This window comes from Rhinolophus sinicus, chromosome 8, assembly GCF_057876585.1.
Source record: "Rhinolophus sinicus isolate RSI-liver-muscle chromosome 8, RSI-T2T, whole genome shotgun sequence".
NCBI lineage: Eukaryota > Metazoa > Chordata > Mammalia > Chiroptera > Rhinolophidae > Rhinolophus > Rhinolophus sinicus.
Genome location: NC_142508.1, coordinates 65416828 through 65442068, shown reverse-complemented (window position 1 = coordinate 65442068; position 25241 = coordinate 65416828). Strand labels below are relative to the sequence as shown.

The 25241-nt window shown below is 57.5% G+C and overlaps 4 protein-coding genes and 1 long non-coding RNA gene across 13 annotated transcripts; 2 read left to right on the top strand and 3 right to left on the bottom strand.

The window, feature by feature from the left end:
• Positions 1-660: 660 nt before the first annotated feature.
• LOC109460556 (uncharacterized) lies at positions 661-7427 on the bottom strand. The gene is made up of 3 exons (XR_002139514.3): positions 7207-7427; positions 5082-5225; positions 661-4948 (listed from the first exon to the last, which is right to left on the bottom strand). It is a non-coding gene; the product is annotated as an uncharacterized LOC109460556 (long non-coding RNA).
• On the top strand, positions 3801-16057 carry CARMIL2 (capping protein regulator and myosin 1 linker 2). Of its 3 annotated transcripts, none has more exons than XM_019755955.3 (40): positions 3801-3931; positions 4029-4181; positions 4436-4530; positions 4625-4675; positions 4907-4969; positions 5077-5201; positions 5332-5423; positions 5633-5703; positions 5823-5896; positions 6040-6115; positions 6195-6283; positions 6391-6485; positions 6563-6649; positions 6738-6850; positions 6956-7033; positions 7162-7238; positions 7337-7441; positions 7626-7695; positions 7842-7923; positions 8021-8117; positions 8202-8259; positions 8393-8565; positions 8728-8890; positions 8967-9068; positions 10097-10225; positions 10308-10421; positions 10582-10742; positions 10814-10901; positions 11092-11241; positions 11359-11425; positions 11885-12114; positions 12914-13014; positions 13097-13460; positions 13542-13664; positions 14554-14590; positions 14745-14816; positions 14938-15153; positions 15341-15388; positions 15731-15808; positions 15894-16057. In XM_019755955.3, exons 2-40 carry the CDS (start codon positions 4142-4144, stop codon positions 16004-16006), a joined length of 4167 nt encoding a protein of 1388 aa, XP_019611514.2. In that variant the 5' UTR covers positions 3801-3931; positions 4029-4141; the 3' UTR covers positions 16007-16057. The 3 variants fall into 3 exon arrangements, with proteins under 3 accessions (XP_019611514.2, XP_019611504.2, XP_019611522.2); XM_019755945.3 differs by having other exon boundaries at positions 3802-3931; positions 15308-15388; XM_019755963.3 differs by lacking the exon at positions 15341-15388 and having other exon boundaries at positions 3802-3931.
• Positions 16015-19305, bottom strand: ACD (ACD shelterin complex subunit and telomerase recruitment factor). The gene is made up of 12 exons (XM_019756005.3): positions 18687-19305; positions 18468-18604; positions 18179-18278; positions 18015-18091; positions 17846-17890; positions 17703-17737; positions 17409-17560; positions 17235-17331; positions 17072-17152; positions 16518-16891; positions 16291-16382; positions 16015-16210 (listed from the first exon to the last, which is right to left on the bottom strand). The coding sequence occupies exons 1-12, from the start codon at positions 18783-18785 to the stop codon at positions 16132-16134; spliced, it is 1368 nt and encodes a 455-aa protein (XP_019611564.2). The 5' UTR covers positions 18786-19305; the 3' UTR covers positions 16015-16131.
• A 258-nt stretch (positions 19306-19563) lies between these two features.
• On the top strand, positions 19564-21497 carry PARD6A (par-6 family cell polarity regulator alpha). Of its 2 annotated transcripts, none has more exons than XM_019756040.3 (3): positions 19564-19780; positions 20163-20385; positions 20622-21497. In XM_019756040.3, exons 1-3 carry the CDS (start codon positions 19718-19720, stop codon positions 21365-21367), a joined length of 1032 nt encoding a protein of 343 aa, XP_019611599.1. In that variant the 5' UTR covers positions 19564-19717; the 3' UTR covers positions 21368-21497. The 2 variants fall into 2 exon arrangements, with proteins under 2 accessions (XP_019611599.1, XP_019611588.1); XM_019756029.3 differs by having other exon boundaries at positions 20619-21497.
• A 177-nt stretch (positions 21498-21674) lies between these two features.
• On the bottom strand, positions 21675-25106 carry ENKD1 (enkurin domain containing 1). 6 transcript variants are annotated; one of them, XM_019756020.3, is made up of 8 exons: positions 25026-25106; positions 24736-24835; positions 24446-24640; positions 23696-23868; positions 22617-22742; positions 22363-22526; positions 22126-22262; positions 21675-22046 (listed from the first exon to the last, which is right to left on the bottom strand). In XM_019756020.3, exons 2-8 carry the CDS (start codon positions 24818-24820, stop codon positions 21886-21888), a joined length of 1041 nt encoding a protein of 346 aa, XP_019611579.2. In that variant the 5' UTR covers positions 24821-24835; positions 25026-25106; the 3' UTR covers positions 21675-21885. The 6 variants fall into 6 exon arrangements, with proteins under 6 accessions (XP_019611579.2, XP_088656437.1, XP_074170816.1 ...); XM_088800311.1 differs by having other exon boundaries at positions 22126-22277; positions 22363-22742; XM_074314715.2 differs by having other exon boundaries at positions 22126-22277; positions 24736-25053.
• Between the last annotated feature and the right edge of the window lie 135 nt (positions 25107-25241).

Below are 25241 nucleotides of genomic sequence, written 5' to 3'. Positions count from 1 at the left end.
ACCACACCTGAGAGCTGACGGGGAAGTTCCCTGGCCTGTCTGCAGCCCTCTTCCCCAGTGTTACACCTTCCCCACTGTTAATGCAGTGAGTACTGGAGTAAAGAAATAGTCAACTCCGTTGCCACACCTAACTCATGTCGCCCAGACACTGCTGCCCAGCTTAGCAAGCACCCATCCCTCTTGCTTTTGATCAGGATCTTATCTTTTAAACCATCGCTTGGAGTGTCGATCCTGCTATTGTTGTGAGGCAATATTGAGAGAAAATGGATATCCCAGTTAAATTGTTTGGAATGAGTGTCAAATGATTTTACCATTGCAGACCCAGATGATAGAGGCATGCTGGATATGTGTGGCTTTGATACAGGAGCTCTGGATGTAATTAGAAATTTCACAAATTTAATTTTTTTTTTTTAAGATTTTATTGGGGAAGGGGAACAGGACTTTATTGGGGAACAGTGTGTACTTCCAGGCTTTTTTTCCAAATCAAGTTATTGTCCTTTCAATCTTAGTTGTGGAGGGTGCCGTTCAGCTTCACGTTGTTGTCGTTTCAGTCTTAGTTGTGGAGGGCGCAGCTCAGCTCCAGGTTCAGTTGCTGTTGCTAGTTGCAGGGGGCGCAGTCCACCATCCCTTGCAGGAGTGGAACCGGCAACCTGGTGGTTGAGAGGACGTGCTCCAACCAACTGAGCAATCCGGGAGCTCAGCGGCAGCTCAGCTCAAGGTGCCATGTTCAATTTTAGTTGCGGGGGGGCAGAGCCCACCATCCCATGAGGGAGTCGAGGAGTCAAACAGGCAACCTTGTGGTTGAGAGCCCAAGCTCCAACCAACTGAGCCATCGGCCTCCCAGGAGCTGACTTCATTCTAGTTGCAGAGGGCACAGCTCGCTGGCCCATGTGGGAATCGAACTGGCAGCCCCATTGCCCAGAGCTCGCACTCTAACCAACTGAGCCACCCGTCTGCCCCCTAGATGTGATTTAAACACAAGCACCACCATGATCTAAGAGGTCCCTCGCCGTTAGTGATCTCATTAAAAACCGGCAGCTACTTCCCAGTTAAGCTTAATCCAATGAAAGATGATAAAATGGTGGCATAGTATGTACATAGTGGAAAGTTTACCTTACAAAAAACAAAACCAAAGCTCTTTCTGTCTACTATCCTAGCTCCTGGGAAATAGCTTTATGTAGCTCCATGTAATAGGGAACTTCCTGTTGATAGACAATGTAAACTAGTCTAACAGTTTTGCTTTGGTGAATAATCATATTTGTACTTAAAAGAAGAACCAAAAGTGTAATTCCATAGCATGTCACTGATAAGTTCTTCCAGTTTCCTGAAATATTTTCCTTGCGAAGACAGCCTCCATGACGTCCATATACTCTGAAATGTACTGGACCATGTAACTGTGATGTGATAGAATATGAAACTCATCTGTAAACTTTTATATCGGCAGGTGGAAGGCGGGAGTGGGGGGTAAAACAAAAAAGACATTTCCTTTAAATGTCTTGCTTTAAATATCTAAGGGAGCCTTGTGGCAGCGCTGGCAGGTGTGGCCTGGCCCGTCTTCAGCCTATGCTACTGGAGCAGGCGGGGCTTATTCCTCATGAGCGCCCCCTGCTCCTTTTAGCATTTCCTGAGCACCCATAGGGTCTCTTGCTGTCTGGAACACAGAGACAGGCTTCAACAAGCTGAAGGTCTCTCCCCCTTTTAACTGAGTCACTGTCACTACTTGTAGACGCTGCATCCCATGTGTTCACTTAGTCTCTGCAGGCAGTTCTGTTTGTTTTGTAACTGCCACCCTGACCCCCAGCAGTCATGGGGTTGGTGTCTAGCCCAGCGCCCCTGTCCTGCTCTCCATGCTGATCCTGGTTTCCTTATCCGCAGCCCCCTGTCTGCCCTCTCAGCACTCACTGGACACAGGGACTGATGGCACTGTGGCATCAGTGGCCCCGAGAGTCCCTCCACCTGGGGAACATCGTGAGCCCTTTGACAGTCATTCCCTCTTGTATTTCTCATCTTTGTCATTCTAACAGAAAAATCCCATGGAGGTGAGTTTTTTTATGGGTCTGTTTTGGAGTCCTAGGGTTGCCATGGTAGATTTGGCAAATGAGAGTGTTCACGGAGGGCCAGGCACTGTTGTGAGCACTTCTCTTAATATTTCATCCTTATAGCAACACGATGAGTTAATAGCTCCAGCTTACAAAATGAGAACTGAAAGCTCAGAAAGGTTAAGTAACTTATTCAGTGTCAAACAGCTGGTAAGAGGTGGAGTCAGGACTTGAATTCAGCCAGTCTGCCTTCAGAATCTGCATTCTTGACCACTTGGCCATAGTTGATGAGAACTATTAGGTTCTCACCCTAAAAAGCAGTTTGTGGGTTCTACATGGTCTTAGAGTCTTACATCTTAACCCAATTTAATTCCTTTTAAATTGGGAGGCAGCAGAGCAGGACCTCCTCTTGCCTCTTGGTGGGAACCCGTAGCTCCCTCTCCGCTGAGTCCTCCCGTCAGCCCTCGGCAAATGACCATGGGCCTGTTGCTTGAAAGTAGGTGGCTGCCCCCAACTTGTTAATACTCAGTTTTTACTTTCCACTTTGTCCTGGTCCTTGGTGGACCTCAGCAAAAGGAGATGAGATTTTGTTGGGGTCTGGGGAGTGGTAGTCAGATGACTGGCGGGTATTCCCACTGTCTCTAAGCCCCAAGGTGGGGAGGGTTAGCTAGGAAGGTGAGATGGGAAAGAAACCAAGGGACCCTGTCTAGTACTTCTCACCTACTCTCATGGTTATTTCACCTCTGCCTGGCTGAGCTGTGGACTGTTCTTTAGCTCATAAGTGGAGTTTAATTAGATTGTAATGGAAAAAAAAATACCTTTTTGTTTAAATTTATTTCTTGTAACTTGGCTCTGTTTTGGTCATGTCATTTTTGCACAGTTATGAGAACAATCTTTAAAGGATGGTGGATTATTGGCTACCTTAATGGATGGAACAGGAAAATGGAAAATTTCAGGAAACATACAAGTACATTCAGAGCTAGATAAATTTGTTCATCTCAGCAAAACACGAAGATTCTACTGATACACAGGGTTCCTCATTCAAATGAAAGTAGATAGACCAACTAACATAGAAGCTAGTGGAAATACAAAGAACTCCCAATTAGAATACCCCTGTTTCAAGATAAAATGTGAATTCACATTCACTGGAATGTGGTCCATCTAGCTGAAAGTTGGCACAAGAGGGAAGGAGAAAAAAAAAGTAATCCCCACCTGAAAACCCTCTAGACGCTAGGTCCCGTGGTCTTTTTTCAGTGTGCTTCTGGCTGGCGGGCCCCCAACCGATGACCTTCTGACCCCTCCTGAGGACAGTATCTTCCCTTTCTCCTAGTGGTTTCCCCCTCACCAAACTCTCCAGGTCGGGGAGAATGCATACTCAAGGGAGGATCTTGGGGTTCAGGCTTTAGCTAGAGGCTGCCCCCTGAGGGTCCACACCCACCTTCTGACCCTGACCCAGCCTAAACCTGATTTGAAAGCTGAGGAACGTCTTCTGCAGAGAAGGGCCTTTGTGTTCATTTGGTGTTTTTCCCACCTCTTTAAGGTCACGAAGTCCAGGTTAGAAGCAACATATTAGGTCCTCCACGTTAGGACCTGGGTATTGGGAGATATCCGACGCTCTGTCCTTTTAGTCCCGGTGTCCACCTCCCCAACTGGGCTTTAGAGGGGACGAACACGGTGGGCCCTGTAGGGAATTCCCGGGCGGGTAGTGCCCCCTGGTGCTTGCGGCAGGGACTGCGGTGTGGGGTGGAAGTAGGGGGCTAGGAACCACAAGAGGCACACGACACACGAGACCCTCCTGGCCACACCACTCCCACCTCGAATCTGGCCTGACCGAGTAGTTCCTGCGCGACTGGGCGACTGTAGCTGGGACTCTGCGCCCCTCCTACACCCCGGTACGCGGGCTACACCTCCCGGCCCGCGGAGGCCGGGGCGGGGAGGAGCCGGGTGGGGGGCGGCCTGGCAGGAAGCAGCGCGTACCTTCCGCTGCAGGAGGAGCAGGTGGCTGCTGTGCGGGCCGGGGCCCCAGGCTTCCTGTGCGCGCCCGCCCGCTACTGTTTCTCGTCGGAGCCCTTTGGGTCACTTCGGCCGCCTGGCCCGGCCCCATGGCCCAGACCCCCGACGGCATATCCTGTGAGCTACGAGGTAAGCGCTGGCCCTTGCCTACTTGGCTGGAAGGAGGCAGTGCGGCCCCCAAGCCAGAGGCCGACCCAGCGCCCCCGGGAGTGCCAGGCAAGCATTACTCTCTGCTCCTCCAGAGGGCTTGGCTCCCCGCGGTCCACTCCACCCCTTCCTTGCGAGCCCATAGATGAGTCCAGGCCCCTAGCCTGGTACAGACAGTGGCACGAATTGACCTCCATGGGAGGATTAAAGTCATCCAGCAGGCCGCCCTTCTACAGGCGAGATCACCCGGTTCCTGTGGCCCAAGGAGGCAGAGCTGTTGCTGAAAACCTGGCTACCAGAGCGGGTGGCTGCTGAGCAAGGTCACGTCCTGGTATGGCAAGGGGCAGAGCCTGGGAGGGCCACTGGGGCCCAAGCAGAAAGAGCCTCTTTCCCTGTCCAGGGTGTCAGATACTCTCTCCCCCCAGGCATTGCTACGATGGAGAGCCTACCTGCTCCATACCTGCCTCCCCCTGAGGGTGAGTCCCACCACCACCACCCCTTGCTCTCCAGCAGCTTCCTTGATGAGGGTGCATCTGCAGTGCTCGCTTGTCTTTGTGGGCTCTGCCCTTCCAACAGCACTGGGCTCCCGGCAGCAGACAGGACTAGAGTGCAGGCGGCTCTAGCTCTGAGCTCCAGGCTGCAAAGGACTGGGCTCCCAGAAGGGTGGGGCTTGGGGTTTGGTTCAGGCTGATCCAGGCACTCCACAGGTGGACTGTACGTTCAGCTACCTGGAAGTTCAGGCCATGGCACTGCAGGAGACACCCCCTCAGGTGAGAACCTTACTACCCCACCAGGGCCTGCAGCCTGGCCTTCACCGTCCCCTCCACCTGCCCCCACCAATGGAGGCCAGCACAGCCCACCCACCTGCCCTCCCCAGGTCACCTTTGAGCTGGAGTCCTTGCCTGAGCTGGTCCTGGAGCTTCCTGGCGTGGCTGCCCTGGAACAGCTGGCCCAGCACATCACTGCAGCCATCAAGAAGGTCTTCCCTCGTTCGACCCTTGGGTGAGGCCCAGCAACTGCAAGGGGCTGGCAGGGAAGGAGGGCAAAGGTGGGATGCTCTTGAGACATAAGTGGGCTGCCTCACATCTCAGGGGCTAGAAGTCCCTTTCCCCTTCTTTATCCTCCTCCCCAGGAAGCTATTCCGGAGGCCCACGCCCCCCTCCATGCTGGCTCGTCTGGAGAGAAGCAGCCCCTCAGAGGCCACTTCACCCAGTAGCCCCTGTGGTAAGAGCCAAGGTGGAGCCACACGGGGCTTCAGGCAGGAAGGGGCTACCCCTTCCTGCAGCTCCAGACCCCTGGATTTGGAGGTCTCCCCAACTTAACAGAGCCACTCGAGGCACAGCTACCACCCAGCTTGGGTCTGATCTATCTCTGTCCTTTTGTCTCTCTCCTCCCCCCACTCCACCTCTTGGTACCCCCTGGCACCTCCCCAGGTGGCTTCCTGGAGACATATGAGGCTCTGTGTGACTACAATGGCTTCCCTTTCCAAGAGGAGATTCAGTGGGTAAGGGTAGAACCCCCCTCTGGAGGGTTCTGGAAACATCTGATCCCCATGTGCATTATTAAGTCCCTCCCTGCTCCTTGTGGCCCCAAGCCAGTTGGAGACATTTTCTTCCCGTCTAGGATGTGGACACCATCTACCATCGTCAGGGCTGCCGCCATTTCAGCCTAGGAGATTTCAGCCATCTGGGCAGTCGGTATGTGTCCTGCCAGGACTGAGAAGGGAGGAAGATTCCATGACCCACATTCCTGGGCCTCAGCCTCTCCATGGAGGGGGATGCTGAGCCTGGGATCTAGCTAAAGGACGCTGAGCTCTGCCCCTGCCCCTTCTCCCACCCAGGGACCTGGCCTTGAGTGTGGCTGCCCTGTCCTACAACCTGTGGTTCCGGTGCCTCTCCTGTGTGGACATGAAGCTGGTGAGAGTGTAGGGGCAGGGAGGTGCCAAGGATGTGGGGACCAGGGTGCAGCCCACTGAGCCCCCATTCTGGTTCTCAGAGTCTTGAAGTCTTGGAACAGATTCTGCACATGATGAGTCAGTCGTCCCACCTGGAGGAGCTGGTGCTAGAGACCTGTGGCCTGAAGGGGTAAGGGGGACAGGAAGGGCTTGAGGAGAGGAGTCCAGGGGTTTGGGAATGGGAGGCTAGTGGCCTGGAAGGAGACCAGAGTCTCACGCCTGGGGTCTGGTCCCCAGAGACTTTGTGCGAAGACTGGCCCAAGCGCTGTCAGGGCACTCAAGCTCCGGGCTGCGGGAGCTCAGTCTGGCAGGGAACCTACTGGATGACCGAGGTATGGCTGAGCCTGGGGAAGCCCTGAGGGCTGGCACTAGAGGAGGTGAGACCCACACGGTTGCCTCCATGTCCCAGGCGTGGCTGCACTCAGCAGACACCTAGAGCATCGTCCTGGAGCCCTGAGAAGACTCAGCCTAGCACAGACAGGGTTGACGCCTCGAGGTAGGCAGAGCCCAGGATAAGGTTGGGTAGGTGGAGCGGGAACGTGTTGTCCCCCTGATTGCTGAGCCACCCCCTCCTCCACCACCAGGAATGAGGGCTCTGGGCCGGGCACTGGCTTCCAATGCAGCCTTTGACTCTGCCCTGACCCACTTGGACCTTTCGGGGAACCAGGGGGCGCTGGGGGCCTCAGAGGACAATGGGGTGAGTGGATGTCTTTAGGGACAGGGATTGGGGGCGCTGCAGGCAGTGGGGTGTCAGGAAGCTCTGGGTGAAGCCATCCCTGACTCCCTCCCCACCTCCCTCCAGGGCCTCTATAGTTTCCTGAGCCGTCCTAACGCTCTGACGTTCCTGAATGTCGCCGGCACCGACACCGCCCTGGACACTGTGAGGGGGGTGGTCATTGGGGGGGATGATCGGTAGGGCTGCTGGTGGGGCCTGAGGCTGGAGGGTAGACTGGAGGGCAAGGCGGGCGGGGAGGGCTCTGTCCTCTGGCCCACACCCTTCTCCTGCAGCTCTTTGCGGCGCTATCCCGCGGCTGCTGCGCCAGCCTCACGCACCTGGACGCTTCGAGGAACGTCTTCTCCCGCACGTAAGGGGGCGCAGGCCGGGTCCGGGCGGGGGGTAGTGGACTGCCGGGAGCCGCCTTCCTGCACCGGGAAGCCCACGCCTCTCGCTCCTCCACCCCAGGAAGTCTCGGGCTGCGCCCGCCGCGTTGCAACTCTTCCTCAGCCGCGCGGGGACGCTTCGGCACCTGGGCCTGGCGGGCTGCAAGCTGCCCCCGGACGCGCTTAGGTCAGTGTCGCTGCCCACGGCCACGCCCCTCGCCTATGCAACCACCACCCGGCAGAGCCTCCAGCGCCTCTCCCCGTTCCTATCGTACCCACAATCTCCCCAGCATCCTGGTCCTTCCTAGTGTTCGGTTCGCGCCCTGAGCCCCCTTTCCTAGCTCCTGCTCCCCTTTTACATCCCCTTCCAGGGCCGTTTTAGAAGGTCTCGCGCTCAACACGCACTTGGCAGACCTGCACCTGGACCTCAGCGCTTGTGAGGTGAGCATCAGGTTCCCCGACGTGAGCAGGCAGTGGGCGCACACACTGGCGATGGGACTGTCGCGTGGGAGCGCGGGGCTGTTGGCTGCCTGATCCTCCCCAGCTGTGGCCTGTTGGCCTAAGCATGCTTCACCTTCCACCTTCAGCTGCGCTCAGCGGGCGCCCAGGTGATACAGGATTTAGTGTGTGACGCTGGAGCAGTGAGCTCCCTGGATCTGTCGGATAACGGTGAGGCCGCCTGAAAGCCAGTTCTCCCCATGCACCCAATTCCCACACGACCCACCTCACCGCAGCCTCGCCTGTGCTTGACCCCAACCACCCTCAGGCTTTGGCTCAGACATGGTGACTCTAGTGTTGGCCATCGAGAGAAGCAGGTCCCTGCGACATGTGGCGCTTGGAAGGAACTTCAATGTCCGGTGCAAGTGAGCCCCCATCCCACTCCTGGGCCTCCTAAACAGTACCCCATCACCCGGGTCCCTCCCCTCAACCGTGGTCCCTGCCCACAGGGAGACCCTGGACGACGTTCTGCACCGGATTGTCCAACTTATGCAGGATGACGACTGTGTGAGTTCACGGGACCATCCAGGATCCTCAATTGATGGACCCTGTAACCTCTCTGACTCCTGCTTCCTCGGACCCTGTGATCTCCCCTCCTTGCTGACCCCTGACTCCAACCATGACTGTCTCTTAACCCCAGCCCCTGCAGTCTCTGTCTGTGGCTGAGTCGAGGCTGAAGCTGGGCGCCAGCGTCCTGCTCCGGGCCCTGGCCACTAATCCTAACCTGACAGCGCTGGATATCAGTGGCAACGCCATAGGAGACGCGGGTGCCAAGATGCTGGCCAAGGCGCTTCGGGTTAACACCAGGCTCCGGTGTGCAGGGTCAAAGGGGTGGGACCAATGGGGAGGGGGGCGTGACATGGAGGGACTTACTGGGCTAAGGGGCGGGGCTGAATGAGGGCGAATGAACAAGGCCCGCGGGTTGGGTGGGGCCTTGCTGAGCTCGGTCCCCGGCTGAAGCCCCACCTGGCCTAGGTCTGTAGTCTGGGACCGGAACCAAACGTCTGCTTTGGGCCTGCTGGACGTGGCTCAGGCTCTGGAGCAGAACCGAAGCCTGAAGGCCATGCCTCTGCCACTGACCGACGTGGCTCAGGCGCAGCGCAGCCGCCCAGAACTGACAGCACGTGCAGTGAATCAGGTGGGGGCCCTTTCACCGCTGCTCTGCTGTGTTGTGGCCCAGCCCCTCACCACTTATCAATGTCCCTTGTTCCCAGATCCAAGCCTGTCTCTTGAGAAACAACCGCACGGATCACGCCTCTTCTGCTTGCACTTCCTGCCAGCAGCCACTAGGTCTGGTCTCGAACCCCTCTGAGCAGGTCAGTGGCCTCTCCCTCAACCTTAAGTACACACAGAAGTTAGGGAGATGGGGAGAGCTGTGGCACCTGGGAGCCTCCATGAATCTGAAGGTCTGACTTTCCTGGAGCCAGGGTGCCTAAATCCTGCTGTCCCAGACAATTCCCTCTCCTTGGTCTGGAGAGGAGCCTGCTCCTGAAATTGTTCTCCCAAATAACACCCCTGGCTGCCTTTTTAAAGCATTTAAATCGGCTTTCCTATTAAAGATAGGAAGTACTTTAAAATCTTCCCTCAACCCTCCCCCGCATTGTAGCCCCATCTGTGACTTCCCATTCACAGGGTTTCCCTCCCCTCTCCACTGACCTCTGTGTGGCCAACTCAGTGACCCTTTTTCTGCCTTCATCTCCCTCCTCTACCTTGCCTTTGTGAGAGATGTTTCCACTTCTCCATTCCCAAATCCCACTTTTCTCCCAAGCTCGAGAGCCCGGGTATCTTGACCCAGACATCCTGCAGGGGGTTCACATTCTATACATCTCCAAGTGATCTCTTCGTCTCCCACAGAGTCTTCTCTCTACCCTGGAGCCCAATCTTACTGGTGTCCACACCCACCAAGCGCTGTGGACAGAGATGTGGACCAGGTCTCTGCTGTCTACAACGGCGCCTGCAAGGGACAGACCTCCTTGGTCCCGTTCCTCACCCTCACCTAAACTCTCCCTTGCTCCCCCTGCTTCTTCCATGGTGCCTAACTCCCATTCCCCACCCCCACTTTCCAGGCTATCCTCTAGGTGGATGGTGAACAAACTGAGCTTCTAAAACACAGACATAACTAACAACTTCTTCCTATTCTGTACACTTAAGTATATATTAAGTCCCTACAATGAACCAAAGGAAACACGTCTCTCCATTCTTAAACAAATAAGGTTCCTAAGTGGGTGGCCTGATGGTACTGCGTTCAGGACCACATACCCTGTTGGAGACCCTGGGGAGGAGGCAGTCAGGTATTGGGGGACTGGGAGGGACCAGGCTGGGACTGATTCCTGATGCCCCTTAGGAAGTGAACGAACTGTGTCAGTCGGTGCAGGAGCATGTGGAGCTTCTGGGCTGTGGAGCTGGGCCCCAGGGTGAAGCCGCTGTGCATCAGGCCGAGGATGCCATCCAAAATGCCAATTTCTTTCTCAGCGTAAGCACCCCTCCTGCTACCAGGACCCTCCCCCTCTTAGTCAGGTGTCACTTTGCAACTCCTTTTTCTCCTTGGTCTCCAGATTCTCCCCATTCTATATGAGGCAGGAAGCTCCCCAAGTTATCAATGGCAGCTGCGGCAGAAGCTGGAGGGCCTCCTGGGACAGGTGGGCGAGGTCTGCCGCCAGGACATTCAGGTGAGATGGTACCCTTGCCTCAATCCCACTTCCATATGCAAGCTTGACCCTCATCCCAAAGGCTTCACTGTGACATCCCCTGAGTCAATATTCTGTGGGGGTCGGAGCCTCAAGACAATTGGTCTAACCACACCCTCACCATGCTCTGACCTTTGCCCAGGACTTCACTCAGGCCACACTGGACACAACAAGGAGCCTCTGCCCACAGATGCTTCAGGGACCCAGGTGGAGGGAGCAGCTAGAGGGGGTCCTGATGGGCTCCAGGGGCCTCCCAGAGCTGCTCCCAGAGCACCTGTTGCAAGATGCCTTTACTAGGCTCAGGTAGGCTGGATGGGACTGGGCTGGGCTAGGCAGAGACAGCACACTAACACTTGCCCTCTCTTTGCCCTCAGAGATATGCGGCTGTCAGTCACAGGGTCCTTGGCAGAGAGCATTGTGTCTCAAGCTCTGGCGGGTTTGAGTGCAGCCCGGGATCGGCTGGTGAGGGGAAACTGCGCTTGGGCATACATGCGCGCGCACACACACACACAGTGACCTGGCTACTGCCTTGCAAGGGTTCTGTAATGTCTTTGGGGTCATAAAGCCCAGGGATATTTCAGGGTTCCCTTAGCACTGATGGGACTATGGCTGAGGCCCTACTTCCCCATCTTTGGGGTGCCTGGTATTGCAGGTGGACAGTCTAGCTCAGCAGGCAACAGTGGCAATGCCCCCTGCCATACCAGTACTGGATGGAGGTCAGTTCAGCTCCTTTGGGCCTAGCGAATTGGAAGGCCTTTTCTTCCCTGAGGAGAAGGAAAAGGAGGCAGAAGACGAGCAGAAGGTAGGTGGTCCCAGAACTCTGGGCCTCGAAGCCTAGATCTTCCCATCTTCTTCTGAAACGTGGAAGGTGGGGAGTTATCTCCCCTGCCCCATGCCGAGTTTGTGCCCTTCAATCCAGGATGACAGTCCTTCCCAGAAATGGCCTCAATCCAACCACTGTCTTCACCTGGTACCCTCCACTCACGGTAAGTCAACTCCTGGAAGGGAGTTACTGAGTTGGGCTGAAGCTCCATTAGACCTTGGCCACATTCATTCAGTCCTGTTGTCCCGAGAACTCCCTGACACTTGCCTGGACCAGGCCAGGACTCCCTGCAGCCTGCAAGGTTGGGATCTGCTGTTGTTAGTCAGCACAGAGCAGGACCTGAGCAAACCAGGGCCCGGACACTGTCTCCACTCGCCCACCCCACCCCGCCCCTTTCCCTATCCACAGGACGCGCATGCTTGGCGGCGGTGCGGATGCACGCCGCTCGGGGCCGCGCTCAGCACCACGGACAGTGGCAGCAGGGGAGGGGCTGGTGGGGGGGAGCGGGCGGCGTAACTGGGGCCCCTCCCCGCGCCCTGGGCGGGTCCCCCGCCGCCCTAGCGCCGCCACTGCCACCACCCTGGGCTCCACGCTCTGTGCTCTTCTGGTGCTCTCCCCTCAGGTGCTGCTGAGGAACCGGAGTCCGAGCTGGCGGCTCCTGGGGAGGATGCGGAGCCGCAGGCGGGCCCATCCGCACGCGGGTCTCCGAGCCCCGCTGCTCCTGGCCCCCCGGCCGGCCCTTTGCCTCGCATGGAACTGCCACCCGCCGGGCATCCCCTGCGCCATCCGACCAGGGCAAGGCCCAGGCCACGGCGCCAGCACCACCACCGCCCGCCGCCTGGGGGCCCCCAGGTGAGCGCCCTCCCCCCACTCCAGAGCTCGTGGAATTGGGTGACCCAGGCGGCCCCTTTGCTCCTTACGGGTGATGGTGGGTAGGGAGGTGGATTATGGGTGCCGCATCCTGGCTTCTTCCTTGTCAAAGCCCTCCACCCCAGGCCATACCCATGCGGGGTCATGGGTTTGTGGGCTTCGTTGGGGGTGCACCTGGGTGTAGGACGCTGCCTCAGGTCGGCTGCTTAGTGCGTGGATGTGCAGGAGAGGGAGGCTCTTAGCTTCCACCCCTAGGGTTGCTGAAAGATACTGGGCTCCCCGTCTACTGCACATCCGGCTGGTGTGTATGTTGGGAGATGTATGTGTGGACCCGGTGGGGGGGGGCAGTGGTCACAGGATGGAAGGGGAGGAGGAGCCTACTTCAGGCCCCCCAGAGGGTCTGACGCAGCAGCCAGTACTGCTGAGCGGCAGCAGGCCGGGTGGGGTGGGGGTGGGGGATACTGCAGGGAAGTGTTTGGAGCAGAAGGGGTGGCAGGTGAAAACGTGTGACCGGGTGGTTCAGGACATGTAGGATATTCTATGGGACAAGAATAGGTGTGGGCCGAGTGTGTGTTCTGGGCCAACTACAGGTGAGGGGTATGTGAAATCAGCATCTCTGTTCACCAGCTGGATTAGGGGGGAGCTTGTGTGTCAGCAGCCCCCTAGGGTCAGCTCAGCTTCCAGGGTCCGGAGTTGCCCTGGGCAGGCTGTTGGACAAGGGAGGTGGGGAGAAGTCACACTTGCACTCAGCCCTGACCCCTGACTGTGTGGTGTCCCCCAGGTGCCCCCAGCCCTGCCGCAGGAAGGGAATGGGCTCAGTGCCCGCGTGGACGAGGGCGTGGAGGAATTCTTCTCTAAAAGGCTGATCCAGCAGGACCGCCTGTGAGTGAGGGGCAGTTGCAGGGGGTGGGAGAGGGTGGACTTCTCCATGGGCCTTCCTGCTTACTGCTGGCTGTTCCCACAGCTGGGCCCCGGAGGAGGACCCAGCCACTGAGGGAGGTACCACCCCTGTACCCCGCACACTACGAAAGAAGCTGGGCACCCTCTTTGCCTTCAAGAAGCCTCGTTCAACGCGGGGGCCACGGCCTGATCTAGAGACCAGTCCTGGGGCAGCTTCCCGCACTCGAAAAACCACACTTGGGGACCTTCTGAGGCCACCAGCCCGTCCTGGCCGTGGTGAGGAGCCTGGTGGGGCTGAGGGGGGCACCAGCAGCCCGGACCCTGCCCGCAGGAGCCGGCCTCGCTACACTCGGGAAAGCAAGGCCTACTCGATGATACTGCTGCCTGCTGAGGAGGAGGAGGCAACACTGGGTGCTAGACCTGATAAGGTGAGGTCTGGCGATGGGTGAGGGCTCTGCGGGAGCTGAGGGCAGCAGGCTCTCCCCTCACTCAGGCACGTCTGTCCCCAGCGGCGGCCCCTGGAACGGGGAGACACCGAGCTGGCCCCATCCTTTGAACAGCGGGTACAAGTAATGCTGCAGAGGATCGGCGTGAGCAGAGGCAGCGGGAGCGCAGAAAGCAAGAGGAAGCAAGTGAGTTGGGAGGGACGCAAGTGTGAAGTGAGGGGGCAGGTGACATGTGGCTTGTGGCAGTCGGTGGGTGACATGTGACCAGGAGACTCATGACACACAGGTCTGTCAGTTCCACCACCACCCCCTCAAAATAGTCATCAGATTCAACCATTCTTCCTTCTTCGCTTCTGCCCTGGCCCAGGCCACTGATATCTCCTCCTAGGAGCTGGGATGGGCCTTTCTCTGCAGATCTAACAGAAATCGACCTCGTCATCTGCATTTGAAACAGCAAGTCATCCAGGGGGCTTTCCTCTCAAGCCACTGCTCTAACTCCTAACCCAACTGCCCAAGGCCCTAGTGGCTGCTTTCCTCTCACTGCTCTCTCCCTGGTTGCATATTCCGAGCCTCTGCACACGTTCCTGTTTGGAGTGCCTCTCTGGCCCACTTCCAGCCCCTCATCAACACCCGTGGGCTGAGCAGGTTTCTCTTCATCCATCCCTGCACTTCCCTGTGGGCCTTCCCTCTCTTCCTGCTAATGCCACTGTCTGATCCCAGTCCCTAATAAGAGCCGCAGCCCTTTTACTATCTAGTTTATAATCTCTCATGAAAATAAACACATATGAAGTGAGCCTCAGCTTGAATTTAGAAACAAAGTATAGAAAGTGAATCAGATACTTAAGAAATCACATTATCTGTGTGTCTGTGCATGTTCCTGTGTGTCTATGGATGTTTCTATGTTAACTGTCCACCATCCCAGACTTGAGCCCTAAGGCCGAGACTGGGTTTGCCATGTTCTTGCCCAGCCCACAGGGGGCATTTGGTGGCAGTTATAAGAACAAGAATGAAAAAAAAGGGCAAGGCTAGGGTGAGGGCAGCACAGGACTGAGCTTGAGTTCCCTGTTTCCTACAGAGCAAAGATGGAGAGATCAAGAAGGCTGGCTCAGATGGTAAGTGGGACCCTGGGCTAGGGCAGTACATTTTCAGAGAGGGGGCTGTCCTCAAAGATACTCCCCAAGGCACTTGCTTTCCTGGGGAGAGGCCAGGTTTTTCTTCCCCTCACCCCCAAGGTCTGGTGCCTGATCCCCCAACCCTGCCTTGCAGGTGACATTATGGACAGTTCATCGGAGGCCCCTCCCATCTCGATCAAGTCCCGCACCCACTCTGTGTCTGCTGGTAAATGAGGGCCACTGTGTGTTGGGGGACGTGAAGGGATAGGCAGGAGGGGGTCTGACCATTGGTTAGGCTCACCTCCAATGCCTGGCCCAAGTCTTGGCTGATACTATTCTCCTTGCAGACCCCTCATGCAGACCTGGGCCAGGGGGTCAGGGGCCTGAGTCTGCCACCTGGAAGACGCTGGGGCAGCAGCTGAATGCAGAGCTTAGAAGCCGTGGTTGGGGCCAACAGGATGGTCCGGGCCCCCCTTCTCCTTGTCCCAGCCCCCGAAAAGCCAGCCCCTCCCCAGACAGCCTGGGCCTCCCGGAGGATCCTTGCTTGGGCCCCAGGAATGAAGGTAAGCAGGCACCCTCGCCTCCACAACACTGGGCTGGGGACTGGAGGAGTCTCTGCTGGGAACTCAGCTCCTCTGCGGACCCTGAAGGTGGGAGGCAAGGGCTGGAGTGGGGGCAGTTGCTGGGACCACACCCTGATACCCTGGCCTCCCCCAGATGGCCAGCTGAGGCCGAGGCCTCTCTCGGCAGGGCGACGAGCAGTGTCTGTGCATGAGGACCAGCTCCAGGCCCCCGTTGGTGAGGGGAGACACCTCCATGTGTGTTTGAGTGCAGGAGGAGATGGGCGAGGGTGGGCTCCAGGGCTCCCTTCATGGCTCTGGTCCTTGGAGGGGGCCAGTGGTGGTGTGAAGGGTTGAGAAATGAGAGCCAGAAGGCCAGGAGCAAGGGGCTGACAAGCCCTTCCTAGCCCTGGCTCCACCTCCAAAAGAGCAACCTCTGCCAGGGGTGGGAGGACGTAAGGAAAGGGGGAGGCTCTGAAGGCAATAGTGTGTGCATGTGTCCGGTGTGCGCATGCACACACTGGAGTTGGCAGGGTTTGGGGCAGGCAGCAATCCAACCCATGCCTTTCCTGTCCCCCAGAAAGGCCCCTGAGGCTGCAGCGCTCCCCTGTCCTCAAGCGCAGGCCAAAGCTTGAGGCACCCCCGTCTCCAAGCCTAGGTAAGAGGGGGCTGACCTGGCTGGGCAGGTGGAAGGACTGCTCAGTCCAATTCTAATCTTCCTCTCTCCCCCTCTCCCTTTGCAGGATCTGGCCTTAGAGCCGAGCCTCCACCCTCACAGCCTACAGAGCCCTCCAGCCCTGAGTGGAGTCCACCCTCCCCAGCCACAGACCAAAGAGGCGGCGGCCCCAACCCCTGACTCTCTCCTTTCTTGCCGCATGAGATTATTTTATTAAAAAACTCAAAGGAAGCAGAGTATGGAGCACTGTTTGTCCACCCTCAGGATCTGTATGCACGTATCCTCCCACGTGGTCACATGACCCCTCACAGCTGGGTTTGCTCAGATTCCAGCTGTGGCTCCATCAGAAAGTGCAAGGCCCAGACCAGGAGCTGGGGAGGGAGCCTGGGAAGAGAACCATGGCTGTAGATCAATGAAGACGGGGACTGCTGACCAAGAGAGTGGGGACAGCCCCAGGCACTCACCTGGCATTTTGGACCTGGGCACAGAGGGAAGTGCAGGGTGGCTCATACTCATATTGGAAGGCGGAACCATCACGATGCCTCTTTGGGGGCTCCTGAAGGAGATGTGTTATCTGGAGAGGGGCCAACAAGGACCCCCTAGCCCCATCCAAGGCTACCCCAACCGCACTCCCAGCGCTACCCAAGGCCTACCGAATTTTACCCTCCAGTTGTAGGGGGGCTGTGCTCACCCAGACAGGACTGGATTCCAGGACTCCCTCAGTGCTTCTTATCCTTGGAAAATGCAGCCAGTTCTTGGGGGGCAACCCTAACTCCTTGAACTCCAGGCTAGATTTCTGGGGCCTGGTCACATGGGCCTGGTGTGGACTGGGAATGTGACCAAGGGGTGACAGACTTGGGGTGCCCTTCAGGAATGCGGAGCTGGATACATGGCTGGGGTGTGAGGAACTGGAGGACAGAGGGCCAAGGGCTGAGCAGATGGCTGGTAAGGGCTGGGAGCTGCCGTTCTGCACTGGGTCTGGAGCAGCCGGGGACAGGGCAGGCAGAAGGCTGACACTGGTAGCACTTTCCTCTGACGACACATGGCTAGGTAAGGTAGGGGTTCCTGGGGAGAAAGAGACTCGCTGTGGGCACAGCCCTCTCAGCTCAGACCAGCTGAGTGGCCTGTGTGCTTAGGCTGAAGGGACTGTGTTCAGCCCCAACCCAGCTGTGTACCCTTTCATAGCATCTTGCGTGGTGCCCGCACCTGATGATAATAGTGAGTGTGGCCTCAGCACCACCTTACCTGAGGAACTGAGTAAGGAAGGAGACATTAGGCTCAGCGATAGTTCCTCAAGAGCCAGGTCTGGTGGGGGCAAGTCAGGGCCTAGGGGTCAGGAAAGGCTTATCAGCACTGTGGGCGCCAGGTCTCCAGACACTCCCCTCTGGACTGCTCCTGTCCTCCTTACCCTGTGCCCTCCGACCTCGGCCCAGAGAGTTCAGGATTTGTTGGTCATTCTCAGAGATGTGCAGCCATAGACTGGGGAGAGTATACACAGCTTCTTCCTGTGGAAGTGAACTATCATCCTGGCCCTTACCTGACTCCTTACCCTGACATTTCCCAAGGGAAGCCCCAGACTGACCAAGGCCCTGCTGCGCGAGACGGCCCAGCGGGTGAGCAGAGGTGCTGTGCAAGGGCCTGACAGCATCAGACAGCTCTCAGCCCTGCAAACCAGCGCCCCCTGATGCTCCTGTTCCTCCTGCACTTCATCCAGAAGTTGGGACAGCGACAGGCCTGAGGGCGGGGGATGGGCTGAAGCTCAGAGAGGAGGAAGGGGAGGGTGGGTGAGGAGGAGGGCTTATTAAAGAAGCAGGAGGTGATGGCTGGGAAGTCACTCTACAGGGAGTTAGGGTCACTGGTCAACGCCTGTAAGTACCTGCATTGGGAGAGGTGGACTCCGAAAGGTGCTTCCTGCAGAAACAGAGAGGACAGGCCTGAGGAACAATCCCGAGGCCTTCAACACATCTGCCATCCTCTGCCCAAGTCACACCAGGCCCTTTAGCCCAGCCCCAGACTCACTCCAGGCAGTCATTGAGCTTTCTCTGCACATCCGGGTCCTGGTTGCTAGGAAAGAGCGGGTGACAAGCAGTTAATGTTATTAGGGGCCCAGGCCCTCCGACCCAAAAGGCCTAGGCTAACGGGAGCCAGGCCTGGGTTAGAACAGCTGCAAAGTGCAGGCATCACTTACCAACCAGTCACCCAGTCTCGGGGCTGCTCCGTGGGCAGCAGGCTGAAGCGGTTCACCTGGAGGTAGAACTCCGAGGGCTAGAGGGGTGAGTTCAGGGATGCGTCTTAGGGCCTGTCACCAAGAGTCAGGCCCAGTAACCCACCCAAACCAGCCTTCCCACTCACCAGGCCACCTTCGCCCTCGGGGACGTGGACTCGGACTCCACAGTCCTGCAGCAGCAGCAGTCGGCCTTCAGTCCCTTGGAAGCCAAACTCCTTCTCTTCCCTGCAAGTGAGTGCGATCCTCACTGCCAAGCCCACGGGAGCACAGCACTACCAGCCTGGGGCCCGCCCGCCTGGAACACCCCCACCTTGGGCACATAGCCCCTCCCTCTTGGGTCCGCCCATCTCGGACTCAAGTCTAGCGCTCGCCTCTGGGCTCAAAGCACCCCGGGCCCCGCAGCGCCTTTCTCACCAGTCCGAGGCGTTCAGGGCCTCCCGCGTCACCAGGCATCGAATACTGTGGGTCCCGTCAGACACTAGCAGCGCTGCCGCGACTTCAGACTTGTCAGGGGCGCGGGACGTGCCCGGGGTTTCAGCCTCCTGCAGTACCTGACGGCGGCGACCGGCGTCAATCCCACCTCCTTCGGGCCCTGCCCTGGTCTCTGGGCCCTGAGAGGGATGGGGGGCTCACCTGGAGCAGCTGCCCCGCCCGCGGACTTGAGAGTGTCTCTGACTCCAGGACCAGTTCTCGAATCCAAGGCTGCAGGACCAAGGTCCTCGTGCCTGCCATTCCCACAGCTGCATTAGCGGAATACCGCTCACCCAGGTTTCCCGCTGGAGTCGCGGCCCCGCCTTTGGTCGGAAGAGGAAACGCACAACTGCTGGGCGGGATCTGAGGTCGAGGCCCCGCCCATGGGCATGCTCGCGCGTGCGCAGAAGCGAGTCCTGTTGGGGAAGTTGTGTACAGATGTCTTCTGGGTCCACTGGATGCTGGTCTTCTTAGTCTTATCTCTCTGAGCAGCGGCTCGGCTTTTGGGGCGTTCGTCAAGACTCCCGTGGCACCGTGCAGGAAGGAGCCAAGGGCTAGCTCGGGTGGAGAAGGAGGGATCTGGGGCCTGAGGCTGCGTTCTACGGTTGTGGGAGCGAGTTGGCTCAAAGCTCCTTCAACACTGTGACCCCAAAGGGTTCAGAAAAATCTTGACTCGGTTTCCTCATCTACTAAATGTGCAGTTTTATAAGGCCTGTGGAACTACCGTGTTTCCCTGAAAATAAGACCAGGTCTTATATTAATTTTTGCTCAAAAAGATGCATTTGGGCTTATGTTCAGGGGATGTTATCTTGAAAAATCATGATAGGGCTAATTTTCCGATGAGGTCTTATTTTCGGGGAAACACGGTAGTACACAAACAGCGCTCAATAGATAGCACATTCATGACTCTCCACTCGGATTGGTCAAACCCCTCCCCAGGCCTCGGAATGCGCAGACCATAGCGTAATGACGTAAGAACACACGAAGACGCATCCATCCCCATCACGTTTCCTAGGAAACGTGGACTCCTCGCTCCACTCTCCATAGCTGCCCCCCTGACGTCAAGGTCTGGATGGGAGGGCGGGGCGAATGCTACCGTCAGGGGCGGGGAGGCGCGGGCCGGCCCGCCGGGCTGTGCACCTGCGCCTCGGCGGGCTGCCTGGGGCACTGACCCCGGCCCGCCCGGCCCCGCCATGGCCAGGCCACAGAGGACCCCGGCGCGCAGTCCCGACAGCATCGTGGAGGTGAAGAGCAAAGTAAGGGCCTCTCCGGTTCCGGCTCCGGCTCCGGCCCTAGGAGCTTCCAATTCCCTCATTCTCCCCTTCCTGGCTTCTTGATCCCACCACCTTTTCCCCTCCTCCATCCTCCACGCCCCATTCTCCGGCTTTTCTTTTCACTGTCCCTCACCCATTCTCTTTCCTTTCACTGTTGGCCTCCAGAGTCCCTCTGTGGCCAGGGTTACCTGGAGGGCGGGGAGAAGACCTTGGACAGCGTCCCTTGTACCTGAGCTGAAGTCTGGGCTCAAGGCTACAGCGTTGCGGCAGGCCTCTTTCCCACCCTTGACACCCTCGGACTTGTGGTGAGAAAGGACTCGGGCTCCGTCCTGACCCCTCCTTTCTCCCCACTCCCTGCCTCCAGTTTGACGCCGAGTTCCGACGCTTTGCCCTGCCCCGCGCTTCGGTGAGCGACTTCCAAGAGTTCTTGAGGTTACTGCGTGCGGTGCACCAGATCCCGGGCCTGGACGTGCTGCTTGGCTATACCGATGCTCACGGCGACCTACTGCCCCTCAGCAACGACGACAGCCTGCACCGGGCCCTGGCCAGCGGGCCCCCACCGCTGCGCCTGCTAGTGCAGAAGCGGGGTGAGGAGAATGGGGTACAGTGGGCAGCCTCTGTGGGGTAGGGTGGCAGGGCAGGTCTATAGGGGTTAGTCCATGCCCAGGATGCCCAGGCTTCACCCTCTGCAGTCCCTGCCCTTGGCCTGACCTCCAAGTGGTAGATAATAGCTAGTGTCTCCTTTCCCAGGCCTGGGCCTGATGGAAAAGGGCCCAAATGGGAGGAGGGTCTCTGATCTCAGCTCCCCCCTCTCATACAGCAGAAGCTGACTCCAGCAGCCTGTCCTTTGCCTCCAACTCTCTGCAACGGCGCAAGAAAGGGCTCCTACTTCGGCCAGTGGCACCCCTGCGCACCCGGCCACCCCTGCTAATCAGCCTACCCCAAGATTTCCGCCAGGTTTCTTCAGTCATAGATGTGGACCTACTGCCTGAGACCCACCGACGGGTGCGGCTGCACAAGCATGGTTCCGACCGTCCCCTGGGTTTCTACATCCGAGATGGCATAAGCGTGCGTGTAGCTCCCCAGGGCCTGGAACGGGTCCCAGGCATCTTCATCTCCCGCCTGGTGCGAGGGGGCCTGGCTGAGAGTACAGGGCTGCTGGCAGTCAGTGATGAGATCCTCGAAGTCAATGGCATTGAGGTGGCTGGGAAGACCTTGGACCAAGTGACAGACATGATGGTCGCCAACAGCCACAACCTCATTGTCACTGTCAAACCAGCCAATCAGCGCAATAATGTGGTGCGTGGGGCATCTGGGCGTCTGACAGGGCCTCGCTCTGCTGGGCCTGGTGAGCCCGACAGTGATGATGACAGTAGTGATCTGGGTATTGAGGACCGCCAGCCTCCCTGCTCCAATGGGCTGTCTCAGAGGCCTCCATGCTGGGACCTGCACCCAGGCCGCCTAGTTCCCAGTGCCCGCAGCTCTCTGCCCTCCCTGAATGATCAGGAGCAGATCAGCTCTGGCTGGGGGAGTAGCATGCGAGGAGATGGTAGTGGTTTCAGCCTCTGACATGCAAGGAAGCAGCCCCTCGCCACTCCAGGTCCCTGCTGGAACATGGCAGGACTTTCCCAGTGGGGGTTTTAGCTTGCTCACAGGACCTTCTCAGTCTGGGGAACATTAAAGGTTTTCTACAAATGCAGTTATGGTCCTTCTGTGTCCCATCCCCAGCTGCTCCCTGATGCCACAATCTTGTTTCTGCCCTGGACATGAGGCAGGATTGATAAGGCAATAGGGAGACCTTCCTGTAGTCATGCAGCAGGAGAGCCACCAGGCTTGGCATTTCTCAGGTAAGAAAAACTCTTATGGAAACAAACCCTACTGTGCACAAAAGGTTTAATTTTGACAAAAGGGTTAAGAGGCTGGGATAGCCCTTCCGCAGCTACCAGTGGCTAGGAAGAATGCTCTGGGGATACATACAGCCCCTCTACTGCTCCTGTCTTCAGACTCTATAATGGGACCTGATCCTGTCCTTTGCAACCATGCAGCGATCCTCAGCAAGACCCCTGTCACTAACCCTATAAAAGGGCTCAAGCATCCATCTTCACGAAGACCTTGGGGCGGGAAAAGATCTTGATGGCTTCCTCCACCTGCACCAGCTTCCGGTCCAGCTCAGCACGGTGGCCCTGCGCCCTCAGTGAGTCTGCCCCAGCAGGCAGCAGTACCAGCTCACGCAGCAGCTGTCTCTGGCCTACAGTGGGCCCAGGTGGTTAGTGTTGGGCAGGGGTGCATGGTACCCAGTGAGTTCCCCATCCAGCTCACATACTCACTCTGTAGCAGATTGCTCAGTGTTTCCAGCCGCTGGTTCTCAGGCATGCGAGTATGGCCAGGCGGCATGGCAGGGTCTGGCTGGCTATGTTTGCGGGCCTCAGCCTCCTGCCGCCACAGATCCCTGCGCTCCAACAAGCTGTGGATGCACAGGCTCAGGGTTGATGATTCCAGGGCAGATGTTGGCTCCCACCTGCCACAGGTACCCCTCACCCTGGGTGTTCGGCAGTGGGACCTACTAGTGGGGCACGTGGCCCTTCTGTGTGGCATTGTAGTGCTCCTGGGCTTGCTGTTGTTGCTCCAGCACCTGTGTCAGGACCTGCAGCGAGCGGGAATGCCGCCGGGGGGCCCTCTTGGCAGTGCGGGCATTGTGGCTAATGAAGTCCACACCCAGGCCTTGCCCCTGCAGGACATGGCAGCATGATGGACAGACAGCACTGTGTTGTGCCCTTGAACCCCCGCCCCACTTTCCAGCCCCCACACATTCTCTCACCTTGGCATTGGGACCTAGTGGGGTTAGCTGGGGGCTGGGGACACGGGGTGGTGGGAGCCCAGGGCCACAGCGGGAGTGCGCCCGCAGGAAGTGGGCAGGCTCTGTTCCAGAGGCAGGGCTGGGCTCCTGGAGGGCAGAGCATAGAAGAGGGATCAGTCAGGCTGCAGTCACGGTCTCAAGACCGACCGAGCCTCTATCCCTAGGGCTATGGCCTCCTTCTTTTTGAAGGAGCACTTATCATCATCATCATCATATAAACATGAGTATCTCTCACATCCTTAAGAAAACAACAAACCGCCCATCCTACCTTAATCCTGGCTCCAGCTACCATTCTCTTTTTCTCACCTTCCTAGTCAAGCTTCCTGGCTCTGTCCCCAAGGTCATTAACAGCTAGCCTCCAAGCCCTCAAATCCAGGGTCAGTTCCCTGGTCTCATCGTCCTTAGTCTGATCCTTAATAACTCCTGATTCTCACTCCTGAGATCCAGACCTGACTCTCCATCTGGTTCCTGGACACACTTCCACCCCCTGGGAGTCCCACAAATGCTTCAGCTTCAACACATCCACAGATGACCTTATTCTTTACTCTCAATCCTGTGCCTCCTTCTGAGACCTCTGGATGGAGAAATGGTGCCACTATCTACCCAGGACAGAATCTCACCACCATACCCCTGCCCTTCGAAAAAAAAGTTGAAAAGGGGGTTATGTGGCCCTTTATGATGTGGGTCCAGCTGACTTCTTAGCCTAACCCTGTGCTCTTCTCCCCTCACAGTAAACTGTACACAGCACCCCCACTGCCCACACTGCCTCTAGTCTTAGGACTTCTATCTGTGAGGTTTCATCTTTATAGAATGTTCTTTTCCATTCTCTCCTTGCCTAATTCCTACTTGCCTCTCAGGTTCACCCGACCATCACCACTTCTGAGGACCCCCAGAGCCACCTTGCAGCAGAACCAGCTCTTTCTTAAGTCTCCTGTTACCTTAGTCCCCTGTGATTTTCCTCCCTCCCCATAACTCAGATCAGTATAACTGCCTCTTGGCCAACAAGATGGACAATACTTCTGGCTCCCTGAGGCAGGTACCTGCAGCTGGGCCTTGACCCGGGATTCCACTTTGTCATACTTGGGTGAGCGCCACAGAGCCTTCAGGGGCCTGGACTGGCCCTGTTCCCGGCTGCGCTCCTGCTCGCGAAAGCGCTTCTGGATTTCCTTGATCCGCCTCAGGTTCTCCTTCTCATGGTCTTTAGGGTCCTTCCCTGGGGAAAAGATGTTGCCAGACTCGCCCTGCATACAGCCCATGAAACCCAACTTATACAAGTTCACACACAGGCCCACACCCTGCCTCCTACAGAAAGATCTCCCTGACTTCTCCATCTAAGTTAGATACTATACAGATACTCCATCTTACCACCTTGTTTCCTTCCTGACATGGTAATTGTCTTCTATCCTTGATTATTTTATACATTTTTATTGTGAGGTACACCCTTAATCATCTTATATATAATCATCCCTTCACTTGTTCATTGTCTCCCACCTTGACTCTGTGATGGCCTGTGCTTGTCTTAAACCTTGTTGTTTTCCTAGCACCTGTTGGACCTGGCACAGAGCAAGCACTCAAGTTTCACTGATGAATGAATTCATAAAGCTGATCTATGGTTTCCTGGGGACTACCTCAGTCAGTCCTCTCCTGCAAGGAGGTAGTGTATTCTCCCCTCCTTTTATAGCTGGGGAAACACATTCAGAAAGGCAAAGCCTGAGCCGAGGTCAGGGCAGCAGCTTTTGATCTCTTTTTAACCTCGACTTGCCTTGCTGCTCCTTCTGCCCAGAACTTACTCTTGGGAGCGGCCTCTGGGCCTAGGGAGATACCCCCAAGTTGCAGCAGCATTGCCCCCACGCCGCGCCGACCACGCTCCAGAATCTCTACAGCTACAGGACGGATGCGGGGGCCGCGGGGCGGGGTGACGTCCAGGTCCGGGTCCGAGGTCAGCAGGTCCAGCTTCGGCGTGTTTCCCTCAAGGCGCCCTTGGGCTGAGGGGCCGGACAAGTCAGAGTGCCGCGTTCAGTGATGGAGAGAGATCCGAGGTTCGCTTGGGCCTCGCTCGGCCGCCGCACCCTCTACTTACCCGAGGCCGGCCGTCGGTAGTAGTCAGGACAAAGCGTAGGGTCTGGGGGGATGGGCCCCGAGATGCGGGACAGGCCCTCGCACATGCCGCCGCCGTCGCCCTGCAATGTTGCACCGAGGCCTGCCGGGCTAAACATCTCGGGCCCCCGACCACCTCTCTGGACCTGGACCTTGACCCAGGCCTTGCCTCCATTCCCGGTCCCCGGCCTGCAACTAGCCGCCTCTGCTCCTAGCCCACTTCCCTGCCCCGTTCGTGGCCCCTCCCTCTGAACACCCGGGCTGGGGGCTCACCAGAACAGCTTTAGACCGCCCGCAGCTGCCACCCGACGAGTTTGCTGTTGCCAGGCAACAGTGATTTCCGTCTGAGGTCAGGGGCTAATACCCCGACGCAAAGGTTTCTGGGGTTTGTAGTTCCAGCTGAGGGTAGGGGCTAGAGTAGTCTCCAGTCGCCCTTCCCACCCCGGCTCTCCCCTCCCGGTCGATCTCCCGCGTCAGCGAAGGGTGAAC